General features: G+C 38.9%; 1 protein-coding gene across 1 annotated transcript in view; it reads right to left on the bottom strand.

Annotated features, from left to right (window-relative positions):
- Window positions 1-1,513: 1,513 nt before the first annotated feature.
- ENPP2 (ectonucleotide pyrophosphatase/phosphodiesterase 2) overlaps window positions 1,514-18,271 on the bottom strand; it is a 95,824-nt gene continuing 79,066 nt past the window's right edge. Inside the window, exons 21-27 of the mRNA XM_042781790.1 lie at window positions 14,430-14,504; window positions 12,981-13,117; window positions 11,814-11,949; window positions 10,438-10,515; window positions 7,183-7,315; window positions 4,811-4,967; window positions 1,514-1,684 (exon numbers count right to left, since the gene is read on the bottom strand). Coding sequence (XP_042637724.1) covers window positions 1,514-1,684; window positions 4,811-4,967; window positions 7,183-7,315; window positions 10,438-10,515; window positions 11,814-11,949; window positions 12,981-13,117; window positions 14,430-14,504 — 887 coding nt within the window. The remainder of the gene's footprint in view (window positions 1,685-4,810; window positions 4,968-7,182; window positions 7,316-10,437; window positions 10,516-11,813; window positions 11,950-12,980; window positions 13,118-14,429; window positions 14,505-18,271) is intronic.

Raw genomic sequence — 18,271 nt, 5'->3', positions numbered from 1 at the left:
AGTTCAAATGCATGTTGTTCAAAAGTCAACTGTCCTCTCTTCTTTTTTTAAAAGGGAGATTAGCCAGCGTTAGAGATAAGCCAGCATCAATGTGAATCTTTTGTCATGGTACAATGAAAAAGACTGAAAATGTTTAAAAGAATAACTTCCATCACTATGTATTTCGTTCTTATTTAATGCCATAACTCTACCCACCCGACACACTATTCGGACCTTTCTGCAGTATTGTATTGCTACCCACTTGTCCTTGGCATTTTTTATTCTCTACTTTGGTTGTCATTTTATGTCTACCCCACCCCACTGTTTTATTTCTCTTTATATCCTCCATGTTTCTTGTACAAAATGTATGCTTAGTACAGCCTCAGCTCAGTCTGACACTTAGAGTTTTTAATTAAATGATCAAAAGAACCTATTCTTGACTCTTGCCCTGAGACCATTTTCAAACCTAGAACCAAGCCTACCCCCTGAGATCACCTTTTAGCAGAATAGCAGAGTGGCATGCAAAATAAAGGAGATTACTCATACGCTTGGTGCCCTGCTTGAAAACCACCAGTATGAGACCAAAAAGTCAACAACTTTGCTCAAGAGCAAAGATGAAGAGACAAGAGGCAGGGAAACAAGAGTACTGGGAAGGGAAAAAACAGAACACAATGAAAGAGAAGGTTGACACAATGTAATCAGTGTCACCAAAGTCACCAAACATTTTGTGTGGAAATTATCAATCGGGAACCTAATTCCCTTTGTAAAATTTCACCCAAAGCTTGATACTATTTTTTTAAAAAAAAGAGCCTACTCTTCCAAACTTCAAAATATTTTTAAGAGACAGGTAGAAAGCGTTTACTCAGAAATTCTGGTTCCCCTTTGCCCTTGCTCTTCGGATTTCCCATAGATGTATACCCAAACAATCACATTCAGGCCACTGTAGCTGAACATCATTGCATCATTGGTGCCCCTTTGACTTCATGAACTACATCCAAGTAAGAAGAAGGCCCGGTATAGGAAATGCATTCCTACGTGCATGAACACAACTGAAGCCCACATTCTAATTTATGAGTGAAATAAAGGCCAAATAAAACAAGAAAAAACTGAATGTGTGATTTATTATATTTAAGATTGGTCTATAAGGCTTAAATATGTCTGTCTTAGTTAACAGTAAAAGAATGCAACTTTACAAAATCAGTATTTCAATACAGTACAGGACTAAATGTGGCAACTGTGCATTGGAAAATTAATATTTCCTCAATGCAAATATCAAATCTGCAGCACCATTAGAAGCTTCCACTAAAAACGCAAGCTGCAGTATTTATCACAAGCTCTACTCAGAACACAAGACTATTAAATCAAGCATTAGCGAACAACAGTGGAGTCATTCAGGCGTAATATGTCAGATTTGGTACAGGATTAAAATACTAACATTTTTTTTTAATGTCCTGGTTTCAAATTAATAAATACAAAAACATATAAAAAATATACACCAGTTGATAATAAGACTGCACTGCAGATGATCAGAAAGTTAAATCTCGCTTTCATATGTATGCAGGTATGTCTTTAGTGCCAGAATTTCTGGATAGCTGCGGCTGGTCTTTCGGAAGAAATCCAGACTGGTAAGATGTTCAATGTCCCGCACCCGAGCTGTGTGCATTTTTATGAGTTCTTCAACCCATTTCGACTCATCCTCTGAGTTCTGCAATGGAAACAGAAAACATTCAGAGTCAGAATTTTCCAGAGGAATTCTCCAACGATCAATGTGCGCCAAGTCCACCAGTGACCTCTACGAACTCCTGGACACCGAGCCAGATATGTTACTCTCTTGTTGTCTTCTTGCCAGTCTATTGCCTTCCAGTAATAATGAGCCACAGATACATGCCCTGGGCTGTAAACATTTCCAGCAGCAATTAGCTGTACCAAATAAATGAGACTTGTGGTATAAGAGGGCATTTGACTCAATAGGTTCTCAGAACATAAATCAAAATTAGGAAAACCAAAAAACCAAAGGCCCTAGAGAATTGAGTGCCCCCCACCCCACCCTGGTTGTCAAATTGTACAGCTGGGCACAGAGCAAAAGCGATTTAGAATGCTCCTCTGTCTCCCAAGCAAAGTGAAGAGTTTGTGTCGAATGCACAAAACTACATATGTGCATTCCTTGTCATTCAGAAGAATCCACTCCATTAACTCCATCATCTATTAGATTGGAGTGAACTAATTGATGAGTAATAAGTTTGGCTTGAAACAGCTCCATCGATCCACCTAGGGCTTTGGGGCTTAAGAAGCCTCATCGGAATTGCAGCTCTTGGCTTAATTCTTCTTGTCTATATGGCCCTGGTCAAGCTACTTGACCTCTTTAGGCCTCAGTTCCTTCACCAGAACAAAAGGATAACAATGCTTACTCAGGCATGGAGATTACAAGGGAAGGGAGGAAGGAAAAAGGAGAAGAGTGGAGAAGGAGAAAAAATGTAAAGTAGAGAAACATCAAGGAAGGAAGGAAGGAAATCTTCTGTCTTAGCTATCTGTCAGGAAGTCTCTGATTGGCACAAATTCCCAATGAAAGGCATTCAGATGTCCCACATTAAACAATCTATATCAGGTTTAACTTGAAATTAAAAAAGTAATCCACACAGAGTATTCTTTTGCATCCTAAGAATATCTCCTTTTACTTTTGAGGGAAGTTGAAGGAAAGAACGTCATCTGAGAGTCCTATGAATTATGTAAAAATGACCACCTTCATTAATAGACATGAGGCAGAAGGGACTTTACAAATAATTCCACTCCCAAACACCCCCCAGGATTACACTGGCTTCCAACAGTCTTTCCGCTAGTTGAAGGGTCGCTGTGTGTCCCACAGTGTAGAGCACTTAGACAGGCGTGCCCTTACCCAATCCTTTACCACTAGTGGCCTCACTGAACTATCCACCAAAGCCCAAGAACCTGCAATGGGTTTTCTCGGAAAGCTCTAACCCACACAGACCTGGACAGGAGCTGTAGAGCTTGTGCCAGTGCTAAATCCGGGCCATGAGGGTGTTGGTTCAGGAAACTGATGCCTGGCCATCCAGACAAAACGAAGAAATAGGAAGACATTGCTTTGCAGCCCAGGGAAGTAAGGATTTCAGCCCTCCATACCCCACCCTTCTATTCCAACTTAACCAATATCTCTGCAATTCACAGCAAAGGACAAACCTAAATATAACTCTGCCCACAACGATATTGACCAACGTTCAGTGTGACCATATAATTAACGACGTAGGAGGTCTCCAAGCAGGTCAGAACCCCCTCCAAGTAAGATGAGTAAGCATTAAGCTGAATTTTGGGAGGACTTTCATATTTAGCTCATTTATTTGATTTTTCAATGGTCAGTTCAATTTTATCTCTGTAAATGCCATTCGGAGTGTGGACACAGGATAAAAAGGTTTTTCCCAATTGAAAAATAGCCAGCTGGGATCATAGGAATTTAGGAAAAAAAGAAAATCTGTCTTTTGCTATTTCTTTCTGGGGGAAGTGATTTGTTCATTTCATTTGCAGTAGTAGTAGTAGTAGTTATTATTGGGCCCCAAGAAACTTTCGAATGCATATATCCTACTATTGGCCTCATTTCTAATATTCTGCAAATCTAAGAGTATTATTCATCATATTACAAATTTCCTTTTTTCCTGGATCTCTTATTTTGCTTTGAATATTTATAGCCCTAATCTTCACCCACAATTGAAGCCATCGCCCGAAAGCCATGCTGCCCATGAAGTTGATAATCTGTTGAAGTGATTCTTATTGCTCTTTGTCCTAAAGTATAGCAGCTTCTGTACCTGTACTGTAGACTGCCTAGGAGTAATGACTGTCTAAACATCCTTGGTCCTCCCAGAGTACCTTATACAATTTAGGAATCTGAATAGTGCTTATGCATTAACAGGAGCTCTGGTGGCACTATGGTTAAAGCACTAGACTGCTAACCAAGGGGTTGGCAGTTTGAACCCACCAGCCACTCCACGGGACAAAGATGAGGCAGTCTGCTTCTGTAAAAATTCACAGCTTTGGAAATTCTATCCTATAGGAGAAAGTTCCACTCTGCCCTATAGGATCTCTATGGATCAGTTCTACTCTATCTTATAGGGCTGCTATGAGAATAAACTCAATGGCAGTGGATTTGCTTTAGTTTTTGGTTTTGTTCACTAACAGTCCTCCCATTACATGAAACAAACACAGAGAGACTATTATTTCTAAACCAACCTTGGAACATAGACTTTGCATCACAATAAAGATCCCAGAGAGCCATGTGACTCGTCCCTGGTTGTAGAATTAATACTGGGCCAGAGGCACACAGCATGTATCCTATCTTCCTGCCTGGGGCTTTTTCATCAAGCCATAATGCCTCCACCTGTCTTCACATCAGCATAAATGCATCAGGAATCACCTATGTTATGTGAAAATGGGGAGACTGTTACATCTGCCCTCACAACTAGTAGCAAAAGAAAACTTGATTTGTCAGCTATATATTCTCATGAGTGAGTGTGTGTGTTGGGGGGAGGGTGTTGGACATTTCCAAAGATCTACACAATTTGAGAGAATAATATTATGAACTCCCATGAACTCTTGACCTAGTCTCAACAATTATCAAAACGTTGCAACTTCCTACATTTCACTTTCTTTTTTCAGAGGGTGTGGACATTGTGCAAAACTTAAAACTTTGAACAATTTATCACTGTTCAAAATTGAACACTAAAACATAACTATGTTGAACATAACTAGTTAACCATAGAAATTTAAATAAAAACAAAGATGAATTACGTAAGCAAATCCTAAAGAACCCTCTCTATGGACTCACATTGCAGCTCTCTTCATTGTCGGGGCGGTGAGGAAGGATGAATGAAGAGACAGAGAGGGGGCCATCACACTTGTCAGCAGGCTGGGTAAAATCCAGACAGCTGGTGACAATGCTGTAGTAGTGAGTTGGAATGGGAATGGAACTGCCTTCCACAAACCTGGAACAGGAAGGGAAAATAAAATTAAAATCAACATGGACTTTCTTTTTAAAATTGTGACCAATGAATACTACTCAAGTCATTAAAATTACTTCCCACTCAGCTGGGTCATTTTTCATTTCTGAGTACTAGCCTGCCTCTGTATCTCTGAACATAATGGTTTCTCTGCCTGGGATCCCTCTGTCCCTTAGCCTAGCAGAGTGAGAAAAACATTCAGGTAGAGAAAAAAGCCTGATCCAAGACTTGGAAGCTGGAAATGATGAGTAGATCAATGTAGCAGAACATAAAATTAGAAGAGTCAACAAAAGCCAAATTAGGGAGACTTCTGAGTGCCAGGGTGTAGTTTAGACTTTATTGTTTAGGCAATAATGGTCCACTGGAGGTTATTCTGCTAAGGAATGTCATTATTCGATCCATGTTCTGGGAAGATGACTTTCATAGAATGACTTAAAAAATTCATAAAATGAACCAGAGGCAGAAAACACTAGAGCAAAGGAGGTGTTTAAAGCCACCATGGGATCCTGAACTTGGTGTGGAGAACTAATTTACCAAAGGAAATACTAAGTACTGAGTGTCAGTGATGAGCCTGTTGTTGATGTGTGCCATCCTGTCAATTATGACCATAGTAACTCTATAGGACAGAGTAGAACTGCCCCATAAGGTCTCCTAGGTTAAAATCTTTATGGGTACAAACCGATCACCAGGTCTTTTCTCCCACAGAAGAGCTAGTAGGTTCCAATCACCAATCTTCTGGTTTGTAGCCAAGAGCTTTAACCATCGCACCACTAGGGCTCCTTGTAATGAGCCTGTTGTTGTTGTTGTTGTTGTTATGTGCCATCGAGTCAGACCCAACTCATAGCGACCCCTCCTAGGGTTTCCAAGGCAGTATCACTACGGAAGTAGATTGCCCCACCTTCCTTCCAAGGAGTGGCTGGTGGGTTTGAACCACCAGCCTTCTGGTTAGCAGTCAAGTGCCTTAGGCACTATGCTACCAGAGCTCCCTGTAATGAGCCTAGAGGTATAAAAGTCTTTTCCACTAGAGAGAACTAAAAAAATTCACAATTCCTTGCCAGGTTTTCTCTTAACTTAATTGTAATCATTTTCCAAGTACTGAAATTATGATTAAACTAATAACTTCATTCTGGGTCATAACAAGAACAGTGATCAGCCACAAAATAAATGTACAATTAAGATCAAATTTCTCTGTGAATAAATAGAAAGCAAGTAAGACGTCAACTTCTATTGTATTAATTATCCGTAGCAAACAATTAGAATTTTGTTCTCTTATTATCTGCAAGTCACAATTAAACTCTTTCTTATATTGTGTGCTGCTTTCTGAATGCTTCATACATGAACAGAATTAAATGATGATTTATTCTGAATTTGGTGTGTATCTGCTCGTCTTCTCTATCAGACTGTGAGTTCCTTGTGAGCAAAGAGATGTGTTATCTTTCTATATCCTCAACAGCACCAAAGATTAAGGTTGAAACATAGCAGGTCCTCTACACTTGCTGACTAATGGAGTCAATCAATGTTCACATGCAATTTCCTATCGAGATGCACTGTGTTTAGAAAAATCTAAGGGATTCTTTAGATAATGGAGATAAGCAGAAATCATCACCTTGTTACTAAAGAATTGTGCAAAAATAAATGACTTAGATTTTTTTTTAATCTTTTGATACATTTTCTTTTGTGGAATGGAAATGTATATTCATTTATTACTGCAAAGCCATTTTCCGTTGCAACCACAATTGTTACATTTGAATTAAAGGTCTAAAAGAACTGAAAAACTCACAAGAAGATTCTAAGAGCAAAATACTTAAGGGGCATCAGTTCTTTTCTAGATAAATATCTGGGGAAGATATTCTAGAAAAGTGGCTTTGAGTGAGATCTTTTTTTTTTTTTCCTCCAATAAACATGTACCTTGCTTGATGTTGAGGAATAAAGATAAATCTATTAAATTTTTAATGTTCAAAACCAATTTTCACAAACACTACAGTACAAACTGAACTTTGAAAGTCAGTCAATATAATCAACCAATATTTGTCAAATATGCATTAAATGGCTTGGTTCTAGCTAAGAGGTTGTTATGAATCAAATTGTGTCCCCCAAAAAAGATATGTTGAAGTCCTACCCCAGTACCTGTGACAGTGACATTGTTGAATGAGATCTTAGAATTAAAAAACATGCACCAAGTAAAAATGAAAAAGCTTACTGTTTGATTTTGTCCTGTGTGTCATGTAAGCCATCATAGTCGTAGTCAAAAATTGGTCCACTTATCACATTAACTCCATTTCTTTCTGAAGCATATTTCTTTACCAATACCCTTTGGAAATAATTCCAAACTCCTGTGCAAGACAAAATCAATTCTTCATGAACAAAACTCCTTTGGCCAATTCCTCTCTCTGTGTTCTGCAAGCCTAATGCCACAAGTCAGAGACAGGAGAGATGCTGTAATTCAGGGGGCAATCCATCCTAAAACATGACCTCTGAGTGTGCCATTTGTGAGCCAGCAAAGAGAAAGACATGGAACTATGAGAAAATTGTAGCCAGAAAATCAAGGAAAGATTCCCAGATCAAGTGGCCATAGAGCTGAGAGCTGAAGGATAAGTAAGTGGGCATTTGCAGACAAAAAGATGAAGACAGGACGTTCATGCTACAGGGAACAGTATGTGCAAGAGAGAAAGTATGGTGCTCCTGAGAAACTGAAAAATACAAAGGTCATCTATCTCTACACGATCTCATGATGTCAAATTTATGTCTCTAGCCGTGATCTTTCTATACAGCTCCAGACATGTTACCCAATCATCCTTTCCATAATCTACCTATGATTAGTCATGTCAAACCTTTTCCATACAGAATTATTGATGTTTCCTTCCAAGTCCTGTTCCAACTTCAGGCTTCTCCATTAGAGTCAGTAGCACTGGTGTTCAACCAGCTATTCAAGTAGGAATTCAGGAGTCACCGCCGACTCCTCTTTATTTCATACCTATGTGAACAAGTCTTGCCAGTGCCACACACCACTCATCCCAAATATGACGACGTATCGCCATTTTCACTGCTTCCACCTGGTCTAAGTCACTACCTTCTCTTCACTAAACAACCGAAAAAAAAAAAGGCTATTTCCTGGGCTTCTTCTGAGAAACTCTTACTTTCTTATTGCCCATTCTTCTAACAGTAGCCAGAAAGAACTTTTGCACCATAAATCATACCATCTCTCACACATACACATACACACCAATTTCTAACACTGCACATGAGTTCTCACTGTAGTTTGAAGAAACCCTAACTGCCCACTGTGGCCCCTGACCACCACCTCCATGACTCTATTTCCTACCTTCCCCTTCATCCACAGTGCTCCAGTTACATGGATTTCTTCATGCCCCTCAAACTTGCAAACTTGTTCATTTTCTCTCCCCTTTGCTTGAAAAATGGATTCCCTGACCTGTGCCTGTCTGGTTGTTCCTCATTATTCATTTCTCAGTTGCAACGTCACTCCCTAAAGAAGACTTCCACCCTAGCTCCAATGTAAATAATGGCCAGTCAGAGGAAATGAGAGGGGCAGAACAGAAGAAGGAGCAGAAAGGCAGATGACGGGAATAACAGAAGAGATCAGGCAAACAATGAGTTGGTTCCGAAGAGTCAGAATCAACTCACCGTGCTCTATTCTATGGGGAGGATGTGAGTGGCAGGCTGACATCAGTTCTTATCTCTCCCTTATTAAAAAGCATTTGGCCATTTTTCTCATAGCTCTTCAACTGCTCTTTATACTTTCAGATGTTCTACTCTAAGTGAAAATGGCAGAGCAACCCACCACAGCCAAAATACCTTGGATAATTATTTGCAGTGAAGAAAGAAGGATGCTAATAGGAGAGAAGTTCAAATGTTAACTTAAGCATAGAGAGAGAGAGAGAGAGAGAGAGAGAAGCAGCGAGGGAAAGAAATAACAATGAGAACAGTCAAAAGGTCAAACCCGCAGAAATGTGGCATATGAAAAAGCCATTGCCTAGTGAAGAACAGCAAGCTCTGTGTGAAAGGCCTTTTGCCATGCCAACCTCAGGGTGGTACCGTGTGTTTCCTTTATTACTGCTTGGCCTAAAGCACATCCATAAAGAATAAAGAAATCCAATAAATAAACCCTGATTTGTAGAAATTAAATGAAGCAGCATCCCGTGGAATACTGTGATATCCACCTGGGTTTCTCATTTTGGTCTGCGAACACACCACACCTTCTCAAAGCATCATTTAATTTTCACTCATAAGCAAGGAATTCTTTTGAATAAAGCTTCATTTATTAACTGAAACATCAAATAAACCTTGTGGGTCATTTCACCAATGTCAGGCTAAGAAGGTGTGCCAATACAGGTGACACTGCTATCACTCATTCTTATTTTAAGACTTTCTTCAGCCCAGAGAATCTGTAACACAGCCCAATCCTCCTGTGCTGAGTGGGATTAGGTTGACATGCTTCCTTCTACTTTTCTCATAAGCATACGGGTCTACCCACTGTAAATGAACTAAAAAGAAGTAAATTACTACTTAATGCTTTCTCTCTCTTTGAATACTTGGGAGATACAAAGATGGATGGATGGATGGAAGGAAAGAAGGAAGGGAGGGAGGGAGAAAGTGAGGAGGAAGGGAAGGGAGGGAGGGAGGGAGGGAAGGAAAGAAGAAATGACTGATCGATAGATTCCTTTGGCAACTAGAAAATTAAGTCCTAAATCCTCATAAGCCTTAGATGGCATGGAATCAAACCTCTTAATTTTACAAATGAAAGGTGAACTGGCATTTCTACGATCACAAAGCCAGTGGTCATAAGCTAGAGCCAGGGCTCACTGGGCCTATACAATTCATAGTACCACTATCATCCACAAATATTTATGACACACATAAAGCAATTATAAATGTTCAATGAAACTAACACAATAATTTGCACAGCCCTAAACCACCTGAATTTAATACTCTGACATTCAGAAGACCTTTTAAGTTTCTGTGAGTATCAGGGTCAACATTCAGAATATATCACCACCCCAAAATAGAGAAGTGCTGGTGGCTTTTTCTGTAACCTTCAATAAATGAGACTAGCTACTGTTCAATGTTCATCGACTTCTAAACAGAGAAGAATCTTTATAACCATCAAAATAATGAGCACAGAAATAAAAAGAACACAAGAGTAGAAGGAAAATACAGTTATCATTCAGCTCCTTCCATTTATGTCCTGGGTCAACTTTTGGGACTTCCATTTCTTAATAATAAATAAGGGATAAACTACCTGTGCTGCCTCCCACCCAAATGTGTATTGTGGATCAACAGTAGAGAATTTACATGGAAAGTCTTCAAAAATTGTAAAGGCTAAACACGTAAAAGATACTATGGTTATTATTAAAATTAATACAGAGGTAGAAAAGTGGTAAATTTAGAAATATTTATTTTCTTAAATCACAGTTTATTGGGTAAATATTGGACTTACGTTTGAAAGCAGGATACATTGGAACCATATTGGTTACAAGGAATGCATCATATTTAGCTTCTGGCGAAGAGCTCAGATCTAAACATTTGGAAAACAAATAGTGCCCGTCGTTTACAAAAATCTACATCAATAAACAAGCACTCATCTACAATGATCCAAAGAGAATGAAGTGAATGAATCTATTCTTTTATTCCCTTCATTACAAAGCATTTTCTACTGTCCCTCCCCATTCAATCTCTTTCCTTCAATAGCTCTGTTGCAAATAATTTTTTCAATGTTTTTTTCTTCCTTCCTAGTTCTTGGGTCTCCTAACTGATGGCCTCTTGATGCCATTAGGGCAACTTGGACTTTAAAAAATGTCATCTGGGTAATCAGAGATAATGAAAGGGCTTCACCTCTTCCTGAGAGATCACTCCCCCAATATTATTTAAAGGACTAATGACTTAATGATTTACTCTTTCACTTTCAAATTCTCATTCAGTGAGGGGAGAGAGACACAGAAGAATAAGAGTCAATAAAAGCCAAATGAGGGAGACTTCTGAGTGCCAGGGTGTAGTTTAGACTTTATTGTTTAGGCAATAATGGTCCACTGGAGGTTATTCTGCTAAGGAATGTCATTATTCGATCCATATTTTGGGAAGATGACTTTCATAGAATTGACTTATAAAATTCATAAAATGAACCAGAGGCAGAAAACACTAGAGCAAAGGAGGTGTTTAATCCACTTTAGAATTCCCTTGGAGAAAAGGATTTTTGAAACCCGGTCATTTCTGGCCAATTTTGGAAAGATTCCAGAGAAGTCCAGTCCTACAACCTCTTAACTGTCCATGTCTTGAAGAAAACCTGAGCCACTGAAATCTCAAGTTTAACATTCCCAAGAGAAACCAAAAACTGATTACTGTTGAATTGATTCTGACTCTTGGTGACCCTATGTGTTTCAAAGAACTAATCCACAGGAGGTTTTGTTTGGCTTGGTTGTAATATTTATGGGGTATCCCTGGGTGGCACAACTGGTTAAAGACTTGGCTAGTAACCTAAAAGTTGGTGGTTCAAATCCACACAGAAGCAGGGCTTCTAGCCCTAGAAATCCACTCTCAAAAGGTCACAGCCTTGAAAAGCCTATGGAGCAGTTCTACTCTGCACACATGGGGTCATCGTGAGTTGGAATCGACTTGATGACAACTGACAACAGCAATCATTACAGAAGCTGTTTACCAAGCCCTTCCTCTGCAGAGCCATTGGATGGGTTTGAACCACCAACCTTCAGATTAGCAGCCAATGGCAAACCATTTGTGCTACCTAGGCTCACTCACACTTCAGATACCACAAAATAATGTATCTTTGGAGTCCCCAGACCTTAATACTCTGTAACTTACAAGGGGGAAAGAGGAATCCATAGGACATCTGTTTATCGTTTTTATAGGCCAAACAGTTCTGACTGAAACTCGGAGAAACACGGACATCAGGCCGGACGCAGCTGGTCAGGTGCTCGGGGATGGCAGAGACCTCAGCCTGCAAGGGGAGGCAAAGGTACTCAGTGAGGCCAGCTCAAAGACAACACTACACCAACATACACAGACTGACACCATATTGCTATCTTAATTGCAGCCAATATCAAAACTTCTCTAGTTTTGTACAGCTCAGATTCTCACTCCTTAAAAAGTCCTCAGTTTTAAATACAGTAAACCAGTAATTTTCAACCTCTTATTTTTTAGCAGAACACTTTTATCAAAGTCTTAAGCAAAAATAATAATATATAAAGCAGAAATCCAACTGCTGAGATCCTGAAAAGGATTCTGTGGAACACAGTTTAAAAATTAACACATTAAAGCCTAATCTAGACATATGAGCTATCTCCTAAAGAGAAAGACTGAACGTGTGTGTGTATACACACTTAAGAACATGCATGTGTTTGTGTGCACATGGTATATATTAGCAAGAAACTGTTTTTGGCAGTCAAAGCATTCTTTCCATTTGTATTCAGAAATTAAAAATATATTTTAACTGTCAAATAATATATATATATATATATTTTTTTTTTTTTTTTTTGGCAGATTTGCCTAGTGCAATACATCATCTGATTTTTTTTTTTTTAATTTAATTTTTACTGTGATTTGGGTGAAAGTTTATAGAGCAAATTCATTCTCCATACAGCATTAACTATCAAATAATTTTTTATTTAATTCCTGCTATAAACCTACCTAGTCATCTTCATCAAAACCGAAACCCTAACACAAACCTTTTATTAAAAATCAAACAAGTCTTGGGGACTTCTTTACTTATTGGTCAGAGACTTAAGCAGAGTAAAAGAAATTGAAAGTCTGAGTATGCTTTCTTCAGTGTTTAATATATTAAAACAGAGTTATTAGGACTTTGAATATAGTCTACTTCAAAATCTCTTGCAATAGAGCCAACATAGGGTTTCCTTTGCCAGGAAAAATGAAAATCTTTCCTAAGATAGAATTCTAATATACAAAGAATCATTGCATGACTTCAAGGAATGTCATATTATGAAGAATATAAAACCCAATTTTCCCAATGACCTGTTTGGAAACAGTGTATGATGTCCACAGTGGCATGAAGAATATCTCGCTATATCCACTTTCAAAGTCAGTATGACACAAGATATCATATCTAGTCCGATAAAGCACTGCAGGTCGTCCATAGAGGAGGTGTCGCTCTAGGAAAGAAAAGATAAACTGTATTAAATGCATATTAAATGTCACATCAAATGCTAAAGCAATATTAGGAGAGAGTCAAGTTGTCCAAAATTTGCTTGCTTACTTATTAATAATGCAGTGCCTCCTCTTAAATTTAATCAAGTTAGGTTTCCTAAGCCTTTGTTGGTTTATCTGATCACCTAAGCATGGGTCAAGGCTTGGAGTTAGCAAAACTATAATATAAATGCCATATTTAATATTGAAGTTTTTTTCAGTTGTAAAGAATTTAAAATCTATAAAGGAAGGAAACACTATACAGTGAATTTTGAAATGATTGAGCTGAATGGAAAGCCATGATTTTTTGTAGAATTAATTCATTTGACCCCTGAAGCTTATCAAATTAACCAATGATTTAATTAAGAGGAAGGCTCTCTTTGGTCATTATTTGCAAACTGCAACTTAAATATGCATCATTTCAGCATAAAAAGTGAGTAATGATGAGCATTTAAAGTAAGCAGATTTGCCACACGGAGGAAGACTCCTTGGGTAAGAATTTAAAGGAACATGTATAGATAAAATAAGTGGGCTTCAATGGGGTCCTTTAAATACACAAGAGGAAAGGCCATCAGTTACCAAAGGACTCAGGTAAGACCCAAGAATACAGATTCAGACTCACAAGGAAAGATCTCTTCTTAGGAAAAAAAGTCTGAGATCTTACTCTTTGAGGAAGATGAGATGGGAATTTAGGATGCAAACCTTCATTCCACACTCAAAATAAATGCCTAGAATTTGCTCTGCCCATTTTGGATAAGCTAAAATCATAACTGCTGTAGATTCTTGGAAATTGGGGTTCTAAAGACCAAAATATTCAGAGATTGCAGTTTAGGCAATTCATAATTCCCTAAATGATAATCAAAATATTTGTTTTCACTATTATTTCTACTACAGGAAGTCACTTCTGGCAATCACTTATTAAATTATGTATACATGTTGCTTTAATTAAAGTGTTACCATTCTCTGCATGTAACAGAGAAAACCCTTTGGAAAATGCTTTGGGAGACCCTCCCAAGTAGAACTGATGATTTGAGGCAAAGCAGCCAACACTGTAATAGCACAAGCCTCTTCTGGGTATTTGGTCTTCTTTAGCTGTGCAATAAATGTGGAAGCCTTGGTTAAACTGCCAAATTTAGGGACCCACCCCTAAGATTTAGAACATAATAGGATTATATTACATAATTGAAACAGAAGAACAAATAAAAAGCCAGCAAATCATAACAGTAGTACTTGGGGCAGTTAACCAACCCAGACTTTCCTTCAAAACTCAAACCAAACCTTTTCTAGGCTCAAAATTTCCATTAACGTTTTCTTTGTTTTCATTTTTGCTGCCTCTGAATTTCCTGGTTTCAGCTGGAAGCAAAAGTATCAAAATTCTTTGAGAAGCTATTCTCTAAATTATTCAGGTTTTAATGCTTACCAAACACATTCCTCCAAACATGAATGCAAACCTAGTATCCAATCTATTCCACTGAAGGAACAACAAAATGGCAGTCATCTTTCTTCATGTAACACCCCTCCTTAGAGCAGTTACCAAACAACAGTCTTAGACTACCTGGAGTCTCCGCCAACTCTGGGACCTCCTTCAATCCTCCTCATTTCTCAGTACTCCTCAACATGACTCTATCCCAAGAAGGCTGGGTTTTCTTTTTGTTGTGGTGGTGGTGGGTTTTTTTTTTTTTGGTACCATTTTGCTCAAAAAGTTGTTGACAACTCTGTGCTATGTTATTCCCTTTCTCTCTACTAGGAATCACCTCTCCAGCAATCTTATCACCTATTTCTTGTCAAATGTATTCATTCATATAACCACCCACTCATCAAATATTGAGTACCTTCCTTGTGCCAAGCATTGGGCTACAGAATGGGGATATTGGCCTAAGATGATTAAGATAGAGCTCTTACCCTTAAAGAGGCCACTGTCCAGTAGAAGAGACAAGCATGACACAATTGCTAAAATGCAATATACATGTACTATATCAGAGATATCTACAAAATGTTATGGGAACACAGAGGATGATGAATGTTGTTGATGGAGAAGAGGTGGCATCAGTACAGTCCTCACAGAGAATATGAAGTTAAGCCAGGGGTAAGCCTATATCCTGGTTTATGCCTGTTGTACTGGCATAATTGTTAATAGGCTCAACTTTACTTTCAAAAGTGGATGACAAATAATATAGTCACATAGTCCAGCTCACCTGAAAAAGGCATTAGAAGAAGAGGGAGAGGAGTGACAGAGGGAAGAGACATTTTAAAATTCACTTTCTCCTGAAAGATTTCCCCAGTTAGGTTTTTTCCTATATGTATATACACATACACACACACACATTTCGTTTCCCTCAGAAATTTGGACTTCATTGTTCCCAAGCTATTGTCACAAATGCAATTTTGGCACATAGTTGGAGCACAAACATAACATTATCTGTTTCTCAAATGTTACTGGGCATAAATGGCATAAAAAGAAAAAGGAGAAAAACATCATGTTTTTTTGACAGCCTCCTGAAATCTGACCAAGGTCCTCTACTGACTGATTCTACTTTGATCTTCATGAAGCATAATAGTTTCACCTAAGAAAGAGGGGAAAGAATCTTTGCAGTAAGAAAGCATAACTTTAAAGTCAGGAATCTAGGTTTACATTTTACTTTTTCAGCTCACCAGAATATCAAAGATACAGCTTCCCAGACAAAGGCTGACTCTGCTCTTTGTGACATCTTCAGCAAGCCAACTCATCTGCATCTCTGCTTAGCAAAAGAACCTACCCAGCCACACCAGCATACATGAACCCCAGACTTTGGACACATGAGATCTTGGTCTCCAGACCACCAACCCTGAAGACTAGCCTGTAAGCCTTTGCTTCTGAAACATCTTCCTTAGGATTTCTTGGTGGGAATCTAGTATCATCTCATGTCTTCCCGGGCTGGCTTCCTACCCCGCAGAATTCCAGACAGAGTCTTCATTCCACATCCCAGTTCCCTGTTTACAATAGTGTCCCTGGCATTTTCATTGTACACCAAGGTTCTCCTCCAGATACCACATTTGGCAAAATACAGCAAGGCAAATCTTTTTAAGTGGTGTGCACTTCCTCTGTGCTTATTCTTTCTCAAAGTCTTCCAAAATTTAGTCATCCAGACTAAATTTGGATTTCTTTTCCCTCCTCAGCTTCCTGATTCCTATTCCCACAGATTCCCTGGCTGACTAAAGAGCCACATGAAAATCTCTCCATGTTTTAATTTTTTTTTTAAATGTTCACTCTCTCAATAATTCTCTTAAATTTTATCACAAATCTCTACCCAAGTTCTTTCTTTTTCCAGCATTGTTTCTACAACTTTGCCTTGCAAGTGCCTACTTTTTACTGTCATTCCAATTTCCTCTGGGATTAGATTAATGGTTTTTCTTACCTCAACCCTTTGAGCACTGTTTGTCATTCCCTAACTGACCAGATCCCCCAATAGAACAGTAATTTCATGGGGACATAAACTGTATCTGTCTTATTCACCATTGTCTCCTCCATTGTCCACCACAGTGCCTAGCATTTAATAAGTCTTCAGTAAATACTTGTTGAATAACTGAGTGATTGATTTTTCAAAAAATACAGTTCTTTGGAACTCTGAAGAACTGGTCTGCCTATTAATCTACCCCTGAGAGACAGACTAGGAGCTCTGGAAGCATAGTGCCTAAGGCACCTGACTGCTAACCAGAAGTCTGGTGGTTCGAACTACCAGCCACTCCTCAGAAGGAAGGTTGGGCAATCTACTTCTGTAGTGATACTGCCTTGGAAACCCAAGGAGGGGTTGCTATGAGTCAGGTCTGACTTGACAGCACATAACAACAACAACAATGAGACTGACTGGGAAGATACTAATATCATCTCCATTTTCCTGAGGAAGGAACTACAATTTTAGTATTTATACAAAATTATTCAGCTACATAGCAGCACCTAGAATCTAAGTCTTTGCCTTACTGTCCTGGTCCATTATTCCTCACCTTAGGTTTATGGCTAGTCTCCAGTTAAATGCTAACTTTTGGGTGATACTAACGGGGGTCATATGGGAATGAAGATCTAACTCTTCTTGGGCATGAACTCTGTCCAAGTAAGGCCTGCTGAGAAGCTAATGAGAACAGTGGTTTGTATCAAGGCATCTAGTACTTCAGAAATAGCTTTCAGACCCTGATATGCACAGAGATTCTCTCTTGGCCTGTTCTTTTTGTTCCAAAGCTTAGAAGAAGTAGTACTTTAAGAGTAAAGAATGTGAGCTTTAGATTTATAGACCTGGAGTTAAGACTCGCTCATTTCTTCTATACCTCTTTACCTTAACCTTCCCAAGCCAAATATCACACTGGCCCGCCCATCTGAGTGTTTAGAGGCAAAATATGTAAAGTCCCAGTACTGCATTGTCAGTGAAGGCAAACACTGATATACGAGTGGATAGATGGGTGGACAGGCTGAACTATTAGGTATGTCTATGTAGGGGGGAGTGTGCCCATGACCATGTAGAAAGTTGACAGGCAGTGTTTCTACAAGTGTATTTGTATGTTCTACAAGAATTCCCAGGTATATAGTATAGATGACAAGGGACAAGTTTGTAGTCACTTCTTGGCCACAGCCAGCTACCTAAAGAGAGTGACTAGTTGGACCTATAGGCTCAGAACTATGGTCACAAGGGACATCAAGTTCAATTGGCATAACATACTACACAAAAACACTGTTCCACTTCCTACTTTGATAAGTAGTGACTGGGATTTTAAAAGCTTGCAAGCAGCTGTCTAGATGCAACAATGGGTCTCTCCTCATCCAGAGCAAAGAAGAATGAAGAAAACCAAAGACACATGGAAAAAATTAGTCCAAGTGACTGGTACACCATGCGATCCTCAGCCTATAAGACTATGAGACCAGAAGAACTAGATGGTGTTCAGCTACCATTGTCAACCACTCAGAGGTGGATCTATGTAGGAGATCCTGGATAGAGAGGGAGAACAATGTGGAACAAAACTCAAAATCATTTTAAAAAAAAGGACCAGGTTTGCTTGTCTGATAGACACTGATGAAACCACTGAGACTATGGCCCTTAGCTGCCCTTCAGGTCTGGACTTGAACCCACTCCTGTGGCTCCAGACAAACAGAA

This window comes from Orycteropus afer, unplaced genomic scaffold (genome assembly GCF_000298275.1).
Source record: "Orycteropus afer afer isolate SDZICR_OR568_19922 unplaced genomic scaffold, OryAfe1.0 scaffold00173, whole genome shotgun sequence".
Lineage (NCBI taxonomy): Eukaryota > Metazoa > Chordata > Mammalia > Tubulidentata > Orycteropodidae > Orycteropus > Orycteropus afer.
Note: the sequence above shows the minus strand (reverse complement) of the source record. Positions and strands in the feature narration are given on the sequence as shown.